Source organism: Thamnophis elegans, chromosome 3 (assembly GCF_009769535.1).
Source record: "Thamnophis elegans isolate rThaEle1 chromosome 3, rThaEle1.pri, whole genome shotgun sequence".
In the NCBI taxonomy this organism is placed as follows: Eukaryota; Metazoa; Chordata; class Lepidosauria; order Squamata; family Colubridae; genus Thamnophis; species Thamnophis elegans.
In genome coordinates, this window is record NC_045543.1 from 15,677,041 (window position 1) to 15,696,339 (window position 19,299).

At 43.4% G+C, this 19,299-nt stretch overlaps 1 protein-coding gene across 1 annotated transcript in view; it reads left to right on the top strand.

The window, feature by feature from the left end:
- The window catches only part of KLHL29 (kelch like family member 29), a 358,553-nt gene extending 340,371 nt beyond the window's left edge, over window positions 1–18,182 (top strand). Inside the window, exon 13 of the mRNA XM_032212530.1 lies at window positions 16,643–18,182. Within this exon, the coding sequence (XP_032068421.1) occupies window positions 16,643–16,826 (184 nt within the window). The 3' untranslated portion in view covers window positions 16,827–18,182. The remainder of the gene's footprint in view (window positions 1–16,642) is intronic.
- The last annotated feature ends 1,117 nt before the right edge of the window (window positions 18,183–19,299 follow it).

Sequence of the window (19,299 nt, forward strand, 5' to 3'; positions counted from 1 at the left end):
ACCATGCCTTCCCTCCCCATTTCATGGCAGCCGAAGCAACAGCAAAGCAGAGGCTGACAGCTACCGTGTTTCCCCCAAAATACAACATGTCCTGAAACTAAGGCCATGCCAGATTTTCACGGTGGGCAAAAATATAAACCCTCCCCTGAAAATAAATCCTAGTGAAGGGGTGTGGGTTTAGCCAGAACAGGGGGCAGTCCTTCCCTTCCCCGGTTACCTCAGGGTTTCTTGGCCCCTTAATCGGATCAGCTGGGCCGCTCCATTCACAAAACATCTGATTCGCGGGTGCCACTCAGGCCTCCAGCAAACGCCGGTTGCTTTTGCAGCCAATTGCGGTTGCAAAAAAAGCCGGAGACCAAGCAACACAACCCAAATGCCCTCCTTACATAATGGTGACAGTCACAGCTCGCAATTCCATCCATGGAACAGGAAAAGAAGGCATGGAAATCAATACACCTGGGACATCGGAAGAAGCGCTGCGAGGAGACACCACTGCTGATGTGCAGGAAATCCTCCCACTGCGCCACCTCGAGAGCCGAGGTGGCGCAGTGGTTAGGGTGCAGTACTGCAGGCCACTTCAGCTGACTGTGATCTGCAGTTCAGCGGTTCAAATCTCACCGGCTCAAGGTCGACTCAGCCTTCCATCCTTCCGAGGTGGGTGATTGAGGACTCAGATTGTGGGGGCAAGTTGCTGACTCAATTTGCTAAAAAAATTGTAAACCACTTAGAGAGGGCCGAAATCCCTATGAAGCGGTATATAAGTCTAATAAATAAATAAATAAATAAATAGACCTGCAGATCGTCCTTTTAAAGAAGAGTTTCGCCAGGATGAAGGCGACACAAACACCGCCTTCATCCACCATTTCGTCCTGGTGAAACTCCTCTTTGAAAGGACGATCTGCAGGTTGGGGGGGGGGGGGATTTCCTGCACTTCTGCAGCCGGGTCTCCTCACAGGGCTTCTTCCGATGTCCCAAGTGTATGGATTTTCATGCCTATAAGAGGTCGCTTCTCACCTGCATATTCACACTGAAGGCGCGAAATGGGGCGTTTTTGCAAATGGCTTGAAAATGTGGAGGAGGATATTCCTGCCTCTCCCCCTGTTCTGAAGGTCAGCACAGACTGAAAACAGGATAAGAGACAAAATACCCCGCTCCCCATTTTCAAGCCATTTGCAAAAACGCCCCATTCCGATCCTTCACATTATCCAGGATTGCAGGATTGAAGGCATGGAATGGGGCCTTTTTGCAAACCGCTTGAAAATGGGGAGGGGGGATTTTTGTCTCTTATCCTGTTTTCAGTCTGTGCTGACCTTCAGAACAGGGGGAGAGGCAGGAATATCCCCCTCCACATTTTCAAGCCATTCACAAAAATGTCCCATTTCAAGCCTTCAGCATATTCCAGGATTGCAGCATTAAAGGATCAGAATGGGGCATTTTTGCGAACGGAGATTTTACTTTTTCTTATCCTGTTCTGAAGGCCCCCCTTTTTTTCCTGGCAATCGTTCTTTTCTTGGGATCTCAGCACAGACGCACATCCCCCAAATACTCTACGCAAAGCCTTCTCTGTGTCTATGCAGAGTTCCCAAGGAAAGGATGATGCGTGGCAGAGGTGGGTTCCTACCAGTTCGCACCTATTCGGTAGAACCGGTTCGTCAAATCTACTGAACAGGTTAGAAGAGGTTCCACCTCTTCGGAAAGCAGGCCACACCTACAGAAGAGGTTCCAAAAATTTTGAAACCCACCACTGGTGTGTGGGTGTGTGAGAGAGAGAGTTATCCCTAACCCCCCCCCCCCAAAGGCAGCACATCCCTCCACTAACCTGCTTTCCTGCTCCATTCTCCACTGCCATGTGCAGGGCAAGAAAAGTAGTTTGTGGGACTACTTCCAACTTCGCGAGATCTTTTTCTTTTCTTTTTTTTTGCAAGAATTTGGAAGGTATTTTCTGGTATTTTTTTTACCATAGACACACAGTGTACTTTTCTTATCCTGCACGTGGAGCAGAGAATTGAGCTGGAAAGCAAGTTAGTGAAGGAATGTGACTGCCTTGGAGTGTGTGTGTGTGTGTGTGTGTGTGTGTGTGTGTATGGGGGTGTTTTCGTTCATTCTGCCAGGAAGAGCGCCCCCCCCGCGAGGCCAGAGCAGCACAGTCAGCTGTTCCGCGGCCAGCAAGCAGGGCAGTCGAAGGCCAGGATGCAAGGAGAACTTGGGCCATTGTGGGATCCAAGCAAGAGGGCAAGCAGGTGGTGAGACGGAGAGGGAGGGGCTGGTGGGCTTGCTGCTTCCTGCACCTGAAAAATAATAAGACTTCCCCGAAAATAAGGCCAACCCCTTATTTGGAGGGTCAAAAGAAAATAAGACCCTGTCTTATTTTCGGGGAAACACAGTACTGAAGATGTTTAGCATTAAAAGCACTGCATTGGGAATGTGCAACAGAGAAGTGCCGTGGTCACAGGTAAGCCATCAGTGAAAGTTTCATGGCATATCTCTTAACACTCCTGAATTTTGCCCCGAATAACCAGGGGAGAGACCTGTGGGAAGCAGAATGAAGGCAATGCAGAAGCCTCATCCCGCTTTTTAATTCAGTTGCCTTTTCATATTATATTTATATTTGTACCCTATGACTATCATTAAGTGCTGTATCTTATGATTCTTGACGAATTTATCTGGACTTTTTATGCACACTGAGAGCATATGCACCAAGGACAAATTCCTTGTGTGTCCAATCACACTTGGCCAATAGAGAATTCTATTCTATTCTATATTTATAATATATTTCTACATGCAAACCGGTGCAATAAATCCACTGCATCATGAATGTCCCACTTAAAAAAATCAGCAACGCAGTTTTTAATCAATGTGTTTTGGTTGCATGATTAAAAATAGAAACAACTATTAAAATTGGATAAGCAAAGCCATACTAACTGCACTTTAGAATTCATGATGTAGCTTGAATGTTTGCGACCAGAGAAGAAATTGCCATTTTAAAAGTATTTGATTGGGGGGGAGGGGACTGATTGAGATTTAATTGACATCTCATGACAGTATTGCAGTGTCATCTTCAATGTCAAAAAGAACAAAATGGTACCCAGGCTTTGTCCATGCTTAAATGTATGACTTAAACACCCAGGTGCAATGTTATTTTGTAACATTGCTTCATTGTATGAAATGTGCACAGGTTGGAGTATGGCCGAAGCAGGGTTTTGACTATTTCCACTGTCTTTACCTTTCACCTTCACCTGTAAACACTTTATCTATCTGATTGAAATATATCTTTGTACCTAAGACACAAACGTTTGTGTGTGTGTGCATACCAGTTTAAACTTCATTGCTAATTGGTTATTAAAACAGATCATAGTCCAAAACTAATGGTGTTAATTTTTCGAACCTTGGTGTGGAATTGTAAACGAAAGCTAACGTGTACTGAATCCCAAGTATTGACTCAATTATTAGAGAGAGAAAATAAACATCTCTGAAGCCAGATGCCAAAACAATATTTAGCCTCCCATCTCCAATCTGGCATTCTCTATACGTAACTGGTCAAATGTGCTGCTATCTCCGGCTGATCTCTCTTTGCCAATTTTGAATGACAAGGAACGCCAATTTATTTATTTATTCATTCATTCATTCATTCCCTATCTTTGTTATTTTTGTAAATAACTCAAGGCAGCAAAAGTACCTCATGCTCCTTCCTCGTCCTGTTTTCTCCATAACAGCAACTCTGTGAGGTGGCTTGAAAAGTTTGGTTTGCAGTAAATCTGCAGTTCCCAATTTGGATTGCATATATAATAACAAGTTAATTAATATTTGTATAGTTTGCAAATTGTGATAACACTGGTAGCAATACCATCAAATAGATAGTCTTGTTGATTAATTATGGCTTGTGTAAAACACATTTTTTGTGTAATAGCTTGCTCAGCTTTCAAACTGTTCCAAGAAGTTCCTCCCCAAATGCCCAATGAAGGAATGGTGGAGTACAGAAAATGGAGCTGTGGCATAAGTCACTCACTCTCAGCCCAACTCACATCACAGGGTGGTTGTTGGGGGGGGGGGGGAGAGAGAAGGGTCATTAGGTATGTTTGCCAGTTATTTGTAGGTATGTTTGAGTTATTTATAAAAATAATAAAGGCAAGATACAAATACATAAATGTTGTATTGCAATGAGGCCTGAAAATAGGTCCAACATAATCAGACATCCTTTGCTATAAAAAAAAAATTGCAAACCTTCAATGCAGAGCGGAGGGACTGGACAGGCATTTCAAGAGACTAAGCCGTTGGCTCATCGAAAGCAATGCAACAGCACTGGCAGCGGGAAAGGACCAGAGAAAGGAGAGAGTACCTACAGATATCACTTTTGTTCTCCCACCAACCTCTCTCCCCAGAGAGCAGAAAGATTAGAGAAGAGATGTCAAGAAAGTACTCTAAGCACACCTGGAGTTCCCGATCCGTCTGCTGGTGCCGCCGCATTGCTCTTGATGTGCAGAAGACAGTAAGTGGGCATTCAAGCATTCCAGAGGGTGAGAAAGAGGTTAGGAGACAAGCGAAAGCAGAAGATGTGAAACTGAATAGTCTGGTATCCTTTCAGAAAGAAAGGACATTTTTGCTTATGCAATTCTCCACTTGGTGACTCCTTCATTAGTAATAGTCCAAATTAGGGTTGTTAAATGAGGACCATCTGCATAATCATTTTCCATAATAGTTTATTAGTACAGAGGATCCCAGTACCCCAGGGGTGTCAAACTCACAGGCTGCGGGCCAGATGCGTCACACACTGGCCATGCCTACCCCCATTTTAGCGTAGGGGAAAAAAGTTGTGATACGTCATGTGACGACACAAGTTTAACACCCCTGCAGTAGCCTATTCTTATTATTAAAAGGTTTGGCTTTTTATTTTATAGTACCCTTTCCTAAGTCTTGTATGTACAGACAAACTGATTTCTTTTATTTGAGATTGGTCAATAGCTACATTTATTGGTGACTGAAAACCTGGATTATGGATTTTTTGCATAAAAATAAAAAAAATGATGGCTTTGATGATTACACAGGATAGATTGTAGAAAGAAGAGAGTCACAATGCTACTTTAGAGAGATATTAAAGTATGTTAACTGTAACTGCTGTGAAGAATATTGGAAGCTACCCTGTTTCCCTGAAAATAAGACCTTTCCGGATAATAAGCCCAATTGGGCTTTTGAGCTCATGCGCTAAAATAAGCCCTCTCCTAAAATATTTAACAGCATGCGCAGCTGGTCCCCACCATTTCATGGGGGGAACATGCCCCACGTGCCCCACATGCACCTGCCATCCACACGGAACAGCCTCACGGAGGCCGCTCATGCAAACCCAAGCTACTGCGCCCCTTCTCTTAGTAGCGGCCGCAAAAAGAGCGGCAGGCCCAGCGACGTTAGGGCTGACAGGAATGTGCCAGAAACAGGGACAGAACGTCAGGCCCACTCTGGATCAACTGATCTGTCAGTCGAGGTTACAGCGCCTCCTGCACCTCAAAAATAATAAGACCTTCCCAAAAATAAGGCCAAACGCTTATTTCGGGGGTCAAAAGCAAATAAGACCCTGTCTTATTTTCGGGAAAACACGGTACTTCTGTGTATTTATATATCCTTCTTTATATCTTTTTCTTTTTTTTCTCCTTTTTTTGTTGTTGTTGTCTCTGTTCCAATTTAGCTTGCATTGGTTCTAATTGCTCTTAAATAAAGTCCAGTAAATACATACTGTATATACTCGAGTATAAGCCTAGTTTTTCAGCCCACTTTTTGGGCTGAAAAAAGCCGCCTCGGCTTATACTCGAGTCAGTGAAAAATTTGCCCGAAATGGAGGAGAAAAAGGGGCGGGGCCATGCCGCTGGGTGACACTCGTGAATGGCCCAGTGCCCCTGTGAGTTTCCCCTCCCTCTGTGTCAGTTTGCCGCGCAGCGCGCACCGCACCATCCCCCCTCCTCACGTTCTAATGTAATGCAGGGCTGTCTTACGATTCCCCTTCCTCCCCCTCCTGCCGCTCTGCAACGATGTCCCACCTCCTCCTTGTTATGGCAAGCAGCCACATAGCGATGTCCCACCTCCTCTGGTACAGTGATCCAATGATAGGAATCACTGTGCCGTGTGTCATAGGAGGCGGGACATCGCTCCCGCGGCTGCACAGGACATCATCATCACAGCGGGACATCAGCATCATGAGGTGAGTGAAGTATTTCATTGAATACACCGCTAGTTTACTGTTTTTCTTTGAAATAAATATTCAAAAACATTATTGGTATCTATTTTTATTTTTGAAATTTACCGGTAGCTGCTGCGTTTCCCACCCTAGGCTTATACTCGAGTCAATAACTTTTCCAGTTTTTTGTGGTAAAATTAGGTGCCTCGGCTTATATTCGGGTCGGCCTATACTCGAGTATATACGGTAGATTATATTTAGATTTTGGCTTTTAAAATGACATATAGTTATTTCCATTCTCAATATTTGGATTGGAAGAAAGGAAAGCACCATATCCCTTACAACAGAAACACATTTTCCTATTTTTGGGCTGTTTCCCCTGTTTTTATTTAAAGAGTGCCCTCTCTTGGTTGTAAAGAGAATGCTGTCCTGAAGCTAACATTATATGCAGAAAATATTACCGTCCAAATCCCAGCCAAAGCCACTGTCTTCCTGCTGCTTCTGTGCTAATTACAGATTTTCATTGTTCCTCTGAGTTAACAAGAGTGAAATTGAATGTAGGAGAACCCCACTGTGTCCGTGCAGTAGTTAATTATATTTTTTCTCTCAAGATTGTAAACCAGAAGCAAACAGTGTGGTACAACTGACATAACTTCCCTTGGTAATTCATTCCATTAATTATGTGAAGCCTTTTTTTAAATGAGGGATGTTCTTCAGTGATATTAAAATTACTTGGATGTGAATGACTTTAATGCAGTCATGCTTTTCACCAAGATCTCTTGACAGAGTAGGACTTCTCTAATAATCTGAAGACTTGAGAGTTTATCCAAGATAGGAGATAATTTTACATTTACATCCCTTTGAAAACCCACAAAAGTAGAACAGTTAAGCCATTCTGCTGTTCAGAATAATTCTTTTTTTTTTTACATTCAAGATGGAGGAGACGAATCCTTCCTAGTGATGAAGTAAAAATTCTACATAGCAGTATTCAGGTTTTACCTGTTTTAAGAAATGCTTTATAAATTAAAATAAATGTTAATTTTAAAATTGAATACGTTGATGCTTCTAAAATACCTATTTATGGGTCTTCTTTTTAAAAAAAAAATAGTGAATTACTGAAAATCAGTGGAACTGAACAGAGGGAAGTTTTATGCTACAGGTGAATCACACACTGCAGTGATTTACGGCTGAGACAAAGTTAAAGGCATGGATAAGCTAAAAAAACTGGCTCATGTTAAATTGCTAAAGATTATAACGGGGTTTGCAGGTATAATGGGGATGTCTTTTCTTTTTCTTCTTTCTTTCTTTCTTTCTTTCTTTCTTTCTTTCCTTTATTCCTTCTTTCTTTCTCCTTAACACAATTTTCTCTTTTTCTATTTGGATACTCCTAAAATTTTTCTGAAATAGGCTTCATATTAGCTCTGTTGAACATGCATAATGATATTTTCCCCCTATTCTGCCTTTTGGTATTCTACTCTGATAAGGCTACCAAATCTGGACTCTAAAGAGGCTTGTTGTACAGTCCTTCGTCACTTTTGGTGAAACACTGGACATCATATCTCTAGGACCATCTGCCAATAATTGCCTCTTTGAGCTCATGCTGTGTCATCACTGATAGCCTGAAGCCACCTAGAGCTTTTTTACATTCCTTTCCCAGGTCTGAACCTGGTGATCATACAAAGTCCTCAGTAGACAGATAAGAAGGTTTTGAAAGTCTATCCACAACTTGTAAGAGTCTGCCTAGTAACAAGCTGTAATTTTTTTTTGGGGGGGGGGGGGGATTCCCTTGTCTTTTCTGTTATCCATCCGACATTAGCAAAGTTATCTCAGGTTTGCAGGACTATCTCTTTGGAATCCAACTGGCACTGTGTATTGTAGACGTCCGGAGTGCAAAATCCTGATCGTTATCTTACTATCACATGAAATAAGTGGTATCGTTCAGATTTTTAGTGCCTCCTTTTTGGATAGTGGGATGAAATTGATCTGTTCCAGGCCCATGGCCACGGCTGTGTTTTTGGTACCTGCTGACAAACCACATGTGTTACCTTAACTGCCTCATCTTGTACAATTTCAAATAATTCTGCTGTATTTCATCCACTCCCGCCGCTTTCTTTTAAGCAATATTTTTATGGCCCATTTAACTTCACTTTCCCAGAATGTTCAGTGAACCAGCCTGTAGAAATATCATCGGTCTTTTTCCTGTGACTTTTAGGCAAATAAGATTTGTTGTCCTCATGAAAACCTTTAGCAGAGCCAAGATTCAGGTTGTACTGAGCGACACCAAGAGTAAGGTTGGGGGTTTGCTTCCTTTTTTAAAATCATCTTTTGTTCTTAAGCAGCAAAGCGTGGTGACCGATCCATTATTACTAGGTGAGGAGAAGTTTGAGGTGCTTTCACAGATTAAAAGAAATGGCTCGTTAGGGATGAAAAAGATTCTTTAGATGAATGGCACAAAGGAAGCACTGGTATTTCTTGTCTGCTTCTTGCTCAAAAGCTTACAAACCTGAAAGCCGTCTTTATACAACTGTAATCTTCATCCTTAGAAGGACGGAGAGGAAATACAGGTAGTCCTCAATTTACAACCTCGAATGGAACCAGAACGCCTGTTCCTAAATGAGGTGATTATGAAGTTAATCGTGTCCAATTTTATCACCTTTTTTTGCTGTGGTCATTAAGTGAATCACTTGGTTGTTAAGAAAATCTGGCTCCCTGTTCTGACCCCCCTCGTCCAACACCAAAGCACACTCCGAGCCAAAGATAAGTTACGGCATTTAATTACCAGACAGACAGGTCCTAGGCAGCAAACCGGCACAGACAAGCTTGGGCAGCAATAAACACAGATAAGGCTTGGCAGCAATCTAGCCTGCCAAGCTCATAACAATGTTCTCCGACATTTATTCCTGTGTTGACTTCTGCAAGAGGGGCGTGTGTACAAGTAGTCTTTTTATAGTTTGGAGAGCCTAGTGACCACCAGCTGAGTGCAGTTACCTCCTGTTCCTTACGCCTATTAGCTCTTCAGTGCGGGCATCCAGGAACAACTCACTACTGGCTTCCGGCTCACTCTCCCTTGTCTCCTCACCACTGATCCAAGGCTTAGGCGCCTCCTGGTGGCCAACCAGCCTCTCTGCACCCTGCTCGGAGTCGGAACCCTGTCCAGGGTCCTCCACATCCTCCAGAGCCGACTCATCGGGCCCCTCGCTGTCAGAGTCTGGTGGCAGCTCCAACGGCTCCTGCTGGGCCACAAGAGGCTCCTGCTGGGCCACAACCCCCCCCCCCCCTTAACTTTGCTTGTTGGAAGCTGGCTGGGAAAGTTGTAAATGTTCACATGCAGCAATGGTGTATAGTCTGCATTAAGCAGAACTAAGCACCTGCTTAAAGCACCAGGCCCAAAGGGGGCACCACCAAGTTGAGAAAGAAAGAAAAAAACCAGTGAAGATTTGTACAGTATGTACAAAGGAGGGGGCACCAAGATTTGTCAGTGCTTATGGCGCCAGTGAGCCTTAATCCGCCACTGATGTGCAGGGACAGGAGACCGCAACCATCATGAATACATGCCTGTTGTGTGGGCTATTGCAATAGTTGTAAGTAGTGAGAACCATTTGTAAGTGACCTTTTTCAGCCCCTTTGTAACTTTGAACAGTAAGTAAATGATTGGTTGTAAGTTGAGGACTACCTGTGAACAGAAAGAAAAAAGCATTGTGATTTTAAGTATGTGTGTATCGTGAGAAGGAAAGTACACTGCATAATCTAATATTCATACTTTTTAAGTTGGATTTAATTTATTTCATGCGTGTCTTCCTCCTTTAATAGTGTATGATCAAATAATTCATTTCAATTGATTCTGCTTTTTTCTGTGCCTCCCAGCAAGCAGGAAATGTATACTCCTCCTTGCTTTGTGCTTCTGAGTAAGGATTTGCCCATCTTTTCCATACTTATAGCACTTAGACTTATAAACTGCTTTACAATGCTTTACAGCCCTCTCTAAGCGATTTACAGAGTCAGCCTATTGCCCCCAACAATCTGGGTCCTCATTGGAAGGCTACCCACTTTGGAAGGATGGAAGGCTGAATCAACCTTGAGCCTGGTGGGATTTGAACTGCCAAATTGCAGGCAGCTGGCAGTCATCAGAAGTAGCCTGCAGTACTTCACTCTAACCACTGCGCCACTGTGGCTCATATCCACCGTGGCTCCATGCACTAGAAGTACCCTTTTTATAAATAACAATAATGTTCATAGATGAGACCTATGTTCCTTTGTCTCTCTTTGGCCCTAAATAGGTAATCAGAGAAAGGAGAGGCTTGGTATTCCTGATCAATATAAAACCAAAGCAACTTAAGATTGATTTTCAGCGTATGGCCTATTTTCTACTATTTTAATCCCTCTTTTCCAAAACACTCAAATCACTCAACAGTTAATACCACTCAAAATTACACAATGACATATCCAAACGAAGGTGGAACGGGAATGTAAAAGCGCCATAATATGAATTTAGTATTAGAGTTTCATCCACTTGAATTTCAATTTAATTAGGGTTTCCATTGTTTTTAATGATCAGTTTAACAGGATGGATCATGAGATTCTGTGCCATAATATAAGCATTTGGCCACGGCTACCCAACAATGGGACTATGCTTGGCCAAGAGGGTGGAATAATATTAGGCAAACAAGATCAGAACTACAAACACCTGGACAATTGCTAGATGGTTGCTGAGAGTTATGACCTTCTGTATCTACTAGTCATCCATGGTTTTGATGCCCAGACATGGTATGTCTGATGGTAGGGACCAATGTTTCTCAACTTTACCAACTCTTAAGATGGGTAGACTTCAACTCCCAACATTTGGGAATCTGGGAATTGAAGTCTACATAAATTTAAAGTTATCAAGGTTGAGAAACACTGGTATGGGCAGACTCTATGGTTGGAAGAAATGTCCATCTGGGTTGCGTTCCAAGTGGGAAGAAAGACACTGGAAACATGGAGGCTGCTTGAAAAGATGGGTTAATGGTGGACAGTCCTGGACAAAAAAAAAAGCACATGGGAGAGACAGATTTATACCCTCTCTTGGAGCTTCCTGTTCCTGTGAAAGAAATATATTCTGATTGGTTGTCAGACTCCTATGGAGCCATGCAGGGGTAACTTTGTAGTGTCTTGAGTCCCAAGCTTGGTTGAATCTTGCTGGGTGATGTAATCTCCCCAGGTGCCATGTGGTGAGTTCTGTTGCTAGATGGGTAGAAACATAATCCCATCGTTTCAATAGGGCCATGTCTTTTGTGTGTTAGATAAACTGGCCCAGCCTTTGTCTTACAGATAAGTTGGCACCAAAACATCCGCTGGGGGTGGGGGGGGCAGGGAGCTGAGGTTCTGAGTTTGTCTTTAGAAATGTGTTTCTCCTTTAGGGAAAATATAATATTCTGCCTTTTTTAATATTTCCTAGAATATTTCATTTTCCTTACTGAAGTCCTTAGACTCCATCCTACCAGGCAGGAAGTTGAGATAACAATTGTTATGTGCTGACTTGCTATGTTACACGTTATAAGATTCTGTCTTTTGATTTTGGTGAAGTGAAGGCGTTGCCGTAACAATTAAAAAAGCCAGCAAAAACTGTTGTGTGGCCAGGCCATAGCCCGCAAATAGTCAGATTGACGACGATGTTACCATTCATTTGTGTCCAATTCTTGGCAATTCTATGAGCCAGGTCTTCTGAACTTGTACTACTTCAACAGAGGCCAAGTCCCTTCTCCAAATGGCCTTGGTGGTGCCTCCTCAGAACCTTGCAAGATGCCAAGAAGGATGGCAGTCCTGTCAGTAGAGTCTCCTTATTGCTCTTAGTCTTCCTTGTGAGGGGCTGGATTTGGTGGGTGGCTTGGTGAGATGATGAATGGAGTATAGGAGGGTAAGGAAGGAGCAGAGAAACCAGCCTAGAGGCATACGGATTTAGTATGATCGCAGTAGAGTGAGAGGAAAAAGAGCTTCAGTTACTGAACAGATTGGAGCATCTGGAAGAAGGGAACGCAGCACCAAAGCTCATGAGAAATGCCAGGAACCAGACAAGCTATAGCTGAGAGATGGAACACTTGCTTCCCTGAGTGGATCATTGGCTTGGATCCCCTGATTTTGCTGAATCCCAGGTCTTCCCTTGCCTGTCCATCAGAAGGATGAAAGTTAGACATTGATTTTGTGTCCCACTGCATAGTGATCAAGACGGATACTGAATTGTGTCCAAAGTAAACAAGCATTATTGGTTTGCTGGATAGAATTTTCCCATTTGTTAGGCTAAATATTTTGCTGAAAGTATAAAACAGGATAGAGGCGGGTACCTTATGACTGTAGAACTGCATATGCACCAAAGCATTTACCCTTTCTTGGTTTCTTAAAGAGAAATGCTGAGGCACGATTCTGTCTTCCTACTCTGACAATTTTTACAAGGTGCGTTGTCAGAAACTGACTGAAATGGAATGCATTCCATTATTTTGAGATATGATGCATGAGATCACAGTGCAAATCCTAATAAGCATCAAAGCATTTTGGAAAACAAAACTTCTTAAATCTTTTTCCAAAAGGAAAGTAGGAAGCAAGCCTGACCCTCCCTCTGTTCCTGATGCTGTCCTGCACCTTTTTCTTATCCCCACCTGCTCTAACCTTGTTCCCCTTTCAGATGCCTTAGTTGCACAGAAGTCAGAGGTTGATGTACCCTGGCACCCATGCCTGGCCTGTAGGAAGGAAATGGGCTGTGCCACTGTGGACGAGAAGACCTGGCTCAACCTAAACTTGCCAGTCGCTTAACGAGATATTGTTGCTTTCTCCCCTTATTGGCAAGTGTATTACCACAGAACCTCCCCCTTAGCACATCTGTTCACTACAGGGGTGGGTTCCTGCCAGTACTAACCTCTTCTATAGAAGAGGTTCCACAAATCTACAGTGCCGTTTAGAACCGGTTCCAGCTCCCTCCCCCGCCCGTCTGCACATCATCAAGATGAAGAGCGAGAGGAGGAATTCTGGGAGTTGAAGTCCACAAGTCTTAAAGCTGTCAAGTTTGAACACCCCTGGTTTTTTTTTTTCTAAAGGGTTAGGAATGCAATGGTCTTGTAACTTGACAGCTTTAAGACTTGCGTGTTTCAATGCCAGAGTTCCTGAGCCAACATTTTGGTTGCTAAGCAAGAGCGTTGTTAAGTGAGTTTCACCACATTTTATAAGTTGGCCATGCCCACCCAGTCACATGACTGCCAAGCCATTCCCACTCGGTCACATGGCTGGCAAGCCACTCCCACCTGGTCACATGGCCGGCAAGCCACTCCCGCAAAGCAGGCCACACCTACAGAAGAGGTTCTAGAAAATTTTTGAAACCCACCATTGGTTCACTACCACTAAATGTGATTGGATGACATAGGCCCATGATGGCAAACCTATAACATGCATGACAGAGGTGGCACACAGAGCCCTCTCTGTGGGCACGGGCAACGTCAGCAGCTGATCTTCTGGCCAGCTGGTCTTTGCATGGGCCATAGCGCCAGAAACCTGAAAACCAGCTGGCATGCATGCGCCGGCCAGCTGGTCTTCGGGTTTTTGGCGCACATGCATATTCCCAGTTTGCGCACTTGGTGCCGAAAAGGATCCCCATCACTGACATAGGCTGAGTAATAGCTTGTGGTGTTTTTTTTTTTTTTCAAGTAGTGTTCAAGTGTTAAAGATGGCTAGGCTTGATACACTGGTATTTTCATAGTAATGCTATTTTGGGATCTTCATTTGGGATGTTTGCCGAATATTAATCTTCAGTTTTGAAAAAAATAGTGGTGTTTCTGTTCCCAAAATGAAAAGGGGGAGACAATTCAAGAATTTGAAGCTGGAATAGCTTCTTCCTATATAGCCAGATTTCACTGGGATGATATTTTTTTTATTGGAGCTTTTTTTTTAAAAAGAAAAAAGAAAAAATATTTCCTAAACACCATAAAAGGGATTTTTTAAAATAAAAAAAAGACTGTTTGGAGCAGTTCCAGCTGAATTAAGTGTGGCTCTGTTCCCGTTTTTCAGTTACTAAAATTGGCAGCAAGAATTAGAAAGACTGTGACGCATATGAACATGCTAATTCAGTCATTTAAATGTTCTTTTATAACCTCAAGGACTACTAGAGAGGTTATTTCTCCATTTCCCTGTTATTTCTGGACAGGGATTAATGTTCACAAGCCGGGCAAACCGAGATTGTGAAATGTCTCTCCTTGACAGTCCCTGGATAAAAAGAATGGAGGGTAAACAGGTTTGGATCACAAAAAAACTCTCAGCAACAGCTCTGGAAGAAATTGATATTGATGATTCAGCATCAGGCAAAATACCTCCAGATGTTAATGAGGAATTCTTCTGCCGTCAGAAATGCTCACTTAATCACGTCTGGCCCGAAAACAATCGCTTTCAGGGATCAATGATGGAAGAGCTGGAGAGAACGCCCTAAAAACTGAGTGCCCAAGCACAGCTGTCATCTAGTAATTTATTACCTGCCTAATGAAATTCTCATATTTTGCTTCCTCTGCCACTGCCATTTGAGTTATCCATTGTTCAGGCCAGATGCTGAAATTTCCTCATTGGGAAACCAGGTCCATAGTTGAGCTGAGATTCCAACAGCACCGGCACAGAGAAAGCTTTCATACCGCTTGAGTGTCAAAAGAAGTGTGGTTTTCAAGTATGAAAGCACCCAATATGCCAAACGTTTCTCCAATAAAAGGGGCATGGTAACACAATACGTAGCTTTAGTGGTTTTCAGTTAAATGCTTTTAACTGAGAAATTCCTTCGATACCATTCTCATCATACATTCAGAATGATTATTCAGCATTCTTGTAAAGCAGGGGTGTCAAACTCAATTTTGTTGTGGGTTGCATCAGGGATGTGTTTGATCATGAGGGGGGGGCAGCTCAAAGTAATTCCTGTTGGGGCACCTGTGGTGGCTCCCGAGCAGGGGTGGGTTTCAACCGGTTCGCGGCGGTCCCTGCGAACCGATTGGTCGCCGAACCAGGAAGTAAGTAACTTCTGGGAACGGCGAAGGGCGCGCCCGCCCGCCCGCAGTCCTTACCCGGTTTTGACGAGTTCTGCGCTTCCACGCATGCGCAGGACGCATACAGCGCCTGCGCGATCATCCAGGAGCAGCTGGAGCGTCGCGCAAACACTAGTACGCATGCGTGCACCGCGTGCGTGCACGAGGACACCGCCGGCCCCATTCCAACCGAACCGGTTGGAACGGGGCGAGAAACCCACCCCTGCTCCCGAGCTCCATTTTCACTGGCAGAAGCAGCGTGGGCCAGTCCTTCGCTGTTTCCAGAACGGCCTCGCAGGCCAGATCTAAGTACCCCACGGGCCGGATACCGCCTCTGGGCCTTGAGTTTGACACCCCTGTTGTAAAGGATGTTTAAATGGTGAATTAAAAAAAAAAGAGAATCCATGCAAAGAAGCACCTTTTTTCATGCTTGTGCAACATACCCTTTGGGGAGAAGGAACAAAATGGCGTTTTCTATTTACATTGCCAGTGGCATAAGTACCAAGCTCTGTCCTCAAGAACGTACTATTGAATAATAACTTTCCTAAACCAAGACGTTTTCAGTTCTGCCTTCTGGTTTTGAAGGCTGCTTTTGGGCATGCAAAATGCAAAAAAACACCCCCAACCCTGTTGCAACATCTAAACCCATAGGATGGAAGAGGGGAGGTTTCAGGCTTTCTCTTCTAGAAGCCACACAACACAGAACAGTTTGCTGCTTTGAGTTACTAATAGAGATGGGATTAAAATAAAATAAAATAAAATAATATTTTCCCCCTCTGGTTGGGAATGTGCTTGTTCCCTCTTAATGATAATAGTGAAGGGGAAGGAACCATGTCGGGTCAATTGCATGGAGCAGATCTCTTCACTTCTTCCTTTTGAGCCCCACTCCACCCCCTCCTCCAAATTGGGACCGAAATGCTGCTGCTCGTTTGATTGGCCCCTCTGAGCAGCTTGGGGACCTCCTGCCACGAGAAGCAACCCCCCCCCCATTAGATTCTCACTGCTTTCTATGCAGCCTCTGGATCTAGAGGGAAGCGGACCAAAACACAAGCTATCTTTCATTCCTCCATTCTGTCTTTATGGTTGTCTTTACATAGACTATAGAAAGCTATCGTGAATTTTCTCTTTCCATTCGTGTATATGGAGATCTAAATGATCCTAGCAAGGGAGAGATTGGCTATGGTGCCCTCCTTGCTGCGGGGTCATCAGGGCCAATTCCTGTCCATTGACATTTGTGATTGCCTTTCCACCCACGGGAGAAAACTGAAAATTAATTAAGATGGGCAAAGGCTGGATGTGCTGGTTATTATAGTCATTGGTTTGTGGCAGTTACGACTCTAATGCAGAAGCTGTTCTTTCAAACAGCAGGATCAATTACTAAATAGAGCAAGTGCTTAGTGGACGTGTTACTAACTGCATTCCTCTCCTTTCTCTCTCTCTCTCCCCCCCCCCTCCATAGCGCTGTGGTTCTTGATGGAAAAATTTACGCCACTGGTGGAATTGTCAGCAGCGAAGGCCCCGCTCTAGGAAATATGGAAGCTTACGACCCCAACACCAACACATGGACGCTGCTTCCCAATATGCCATGTCCGGTGTTCCGGCACGGCTGCGTAGTCATTAAAAAGTACATTCAGAGCAGTTGACTCCATCGGAAACTTGGCTTCTGCCTGCTGAAAGCAAGCCGAGCGAACGATCCTGCAGAGAGAAAACGGGGGATACAACAAAATAACATCTTGTCTAAAGTTATGACTAATCTCTACACTGAATGTAGAAAATCATCCTCACTTTTTGATGAACAATGAGCAGAGACAGCATACGGTGGACAAGAACAAGATTTAACACACGTGCGCCACTAGGTGTCACCGTGGTGTTGGCTACAGACACGGGCTTTTGGTCCACCCAGCAGCAATAGCGTTGTTGTTTCAAAGAGGGGAATGAAATGAACCGTGTGCGTTCTACTATGCTGAGAGCAAATTCAGTTGTTGAAGTTACTGTGCCGATTTGGCTTTGCTGCTACATATTACGCATTGGGGGGAACTACATGAAATGAAGGGCAAAGTGTCCTTATCACTTTGATGGCTACCTTTTTGTTTTTAAACCAACGTACGCTTTTCAAACAGTCATCAAGAGCAAACTTCCCTCGCCGAACACACCGACTGAGGTCAGTCTTCCATCAAAGCCAATGTTTATTACAGCCCCAGAGAGCAAAGCTAACAAAGCATAGAGGTGTGCCTGTCCGTCTCCTAGCATTCCACGTCCTTTGAATGAAAAGGTTTTCTGAAACTGTACCCCAATGTCAAAGGTCTGGTCACGGGAGGGCTCTGCTTCTGCCCTACGGCTGTTTTGGTTTTTTTCCTACTGTATGAACAAAAATCGCAGCTACCTATCTGTAAAACAAGAGACGTCCAGGAGCTTTTTATTCAACTTGTATTTCTCTGTTCAGAGATTAGACCGAAGAGTTCTCCGTTGGGTTTCCAATTTTGAGCCAGTGATTTGAGGCAAGGCCTTTGGGGCGGCGGGGGTGGGTGGGTGTTGTGATTGTCACTGAGTGCTAATCCACTAGCCAGAACATATAGGTCACTGTCTATATTTTTGTCAAATGAATCTTAAAAAAACAAAGATAAGTCCTATTTTTTCAAATTCTCCTCCGCCCCTTTCCTTTGCCAAATGTACGTTAAGAGTCTTAAGAAAAGTCCTCTCTGCTCAAGGGGCTTCAGCGGCTGCATTTGAAAGAAGAAGAAATGGTTTTTGCAGCTTCTCGCAAGGGTTTCACAATAATAATTGAGAATGCAGTTTATTAAATCCTTCTTTTAGCAAGGCGGTCTGGGGAAAATGGTTCCTCTGTAGAGTTGTAAGTATATACACAGCAGGGCTATATTTTTATATGTATATTAAAATATTGTACATTCAGAGAAGCGTTGTGATGTGAAAAAAATTCTTTATAAAATTGTAAATGGAGCAGATCGGATGGCTGACAGCTGGGACAACAGGGTTGCAATCGTAACAACAAATATATATATATATATATATATATATATATATATATATATATATATATATATATATATATATATATATATATATATATATATATATATATGATTAATCCTGTGCGAGGGAGATTATGGTTGATTTTCTTTGCGGCAGCTGGGGAGGAAACAACGGTCACTGTTTCTTTGCTGAACTTCTTCACGGCCATTATTACCATTTTTCCCCCCCAAGTGAAGTACCGAATGCCAGATACTATAGGGTGAAAGGGAAACCTCAAGCTCTTTTTTTCCCCCATAGCAGACATCAATTTGATCCATAAGGGGGATGTGATCTGTTAAGTCTCTAGAAACCGAATGGAGCGGGTTGGGGGTGGGGGGGGCAACTGGCCATGAACAGCCTATTTTTTCAACTTTTCAGATGCTCCCATGGTGACACTCTTCTTTCTTCCTTTCTTTCTTTTTTTAAACATTTCCCTGTTCCAGGTAATTGGTCACCATGATAGGGACATTACGCTGGCATCAAAACACTATTAGGGTGATAAATGGTTTCCAGAAGCATCCCTAGAGCAGGGGTACACGGGCTGTCACCTTTATACCTGAGCACATCCACTTGGAAGCCAATTCCACCGGTTTCAGTCTGCCTCTTCCAAGTGGGCCTTACCAGCCTTACTCTGACTAGTAGGAAGTCAGAGAATTGCAGCCAATGCCTTCATGATTTTGATACCAAATGCGTTTTCTTTTTAAATTGGGACATTTTGGATAACTATTTACAGATGGCTGGCCAATCACACACTAAAATTATTTTGGTAAATATCAATTTTTAGAAAGCAGATATTACTATTAAATTTGTACCTTGCCGTATCTCAAAGTAATTGCTCACATAGGCAGCAAAATGGCATCTCTCACATGGCATAGAGGATAGCATTCGAACTTATTATGCAGTTGTAACTAATTCTTTAAAGGAACGAAGTCACGCAAAGCTTTTTTTCCCTTTTTGTCAACCATGATGAAAGTGTAAATTTGAAAAATTGGCACAAAAATTCCTCACTGCCTGGGGCAGGCTGAGTTTTATGATATTGGTGTCTTTTCTACCTCCAAAGGAGGTGCTAGCGTGTAAGCCTTGCTA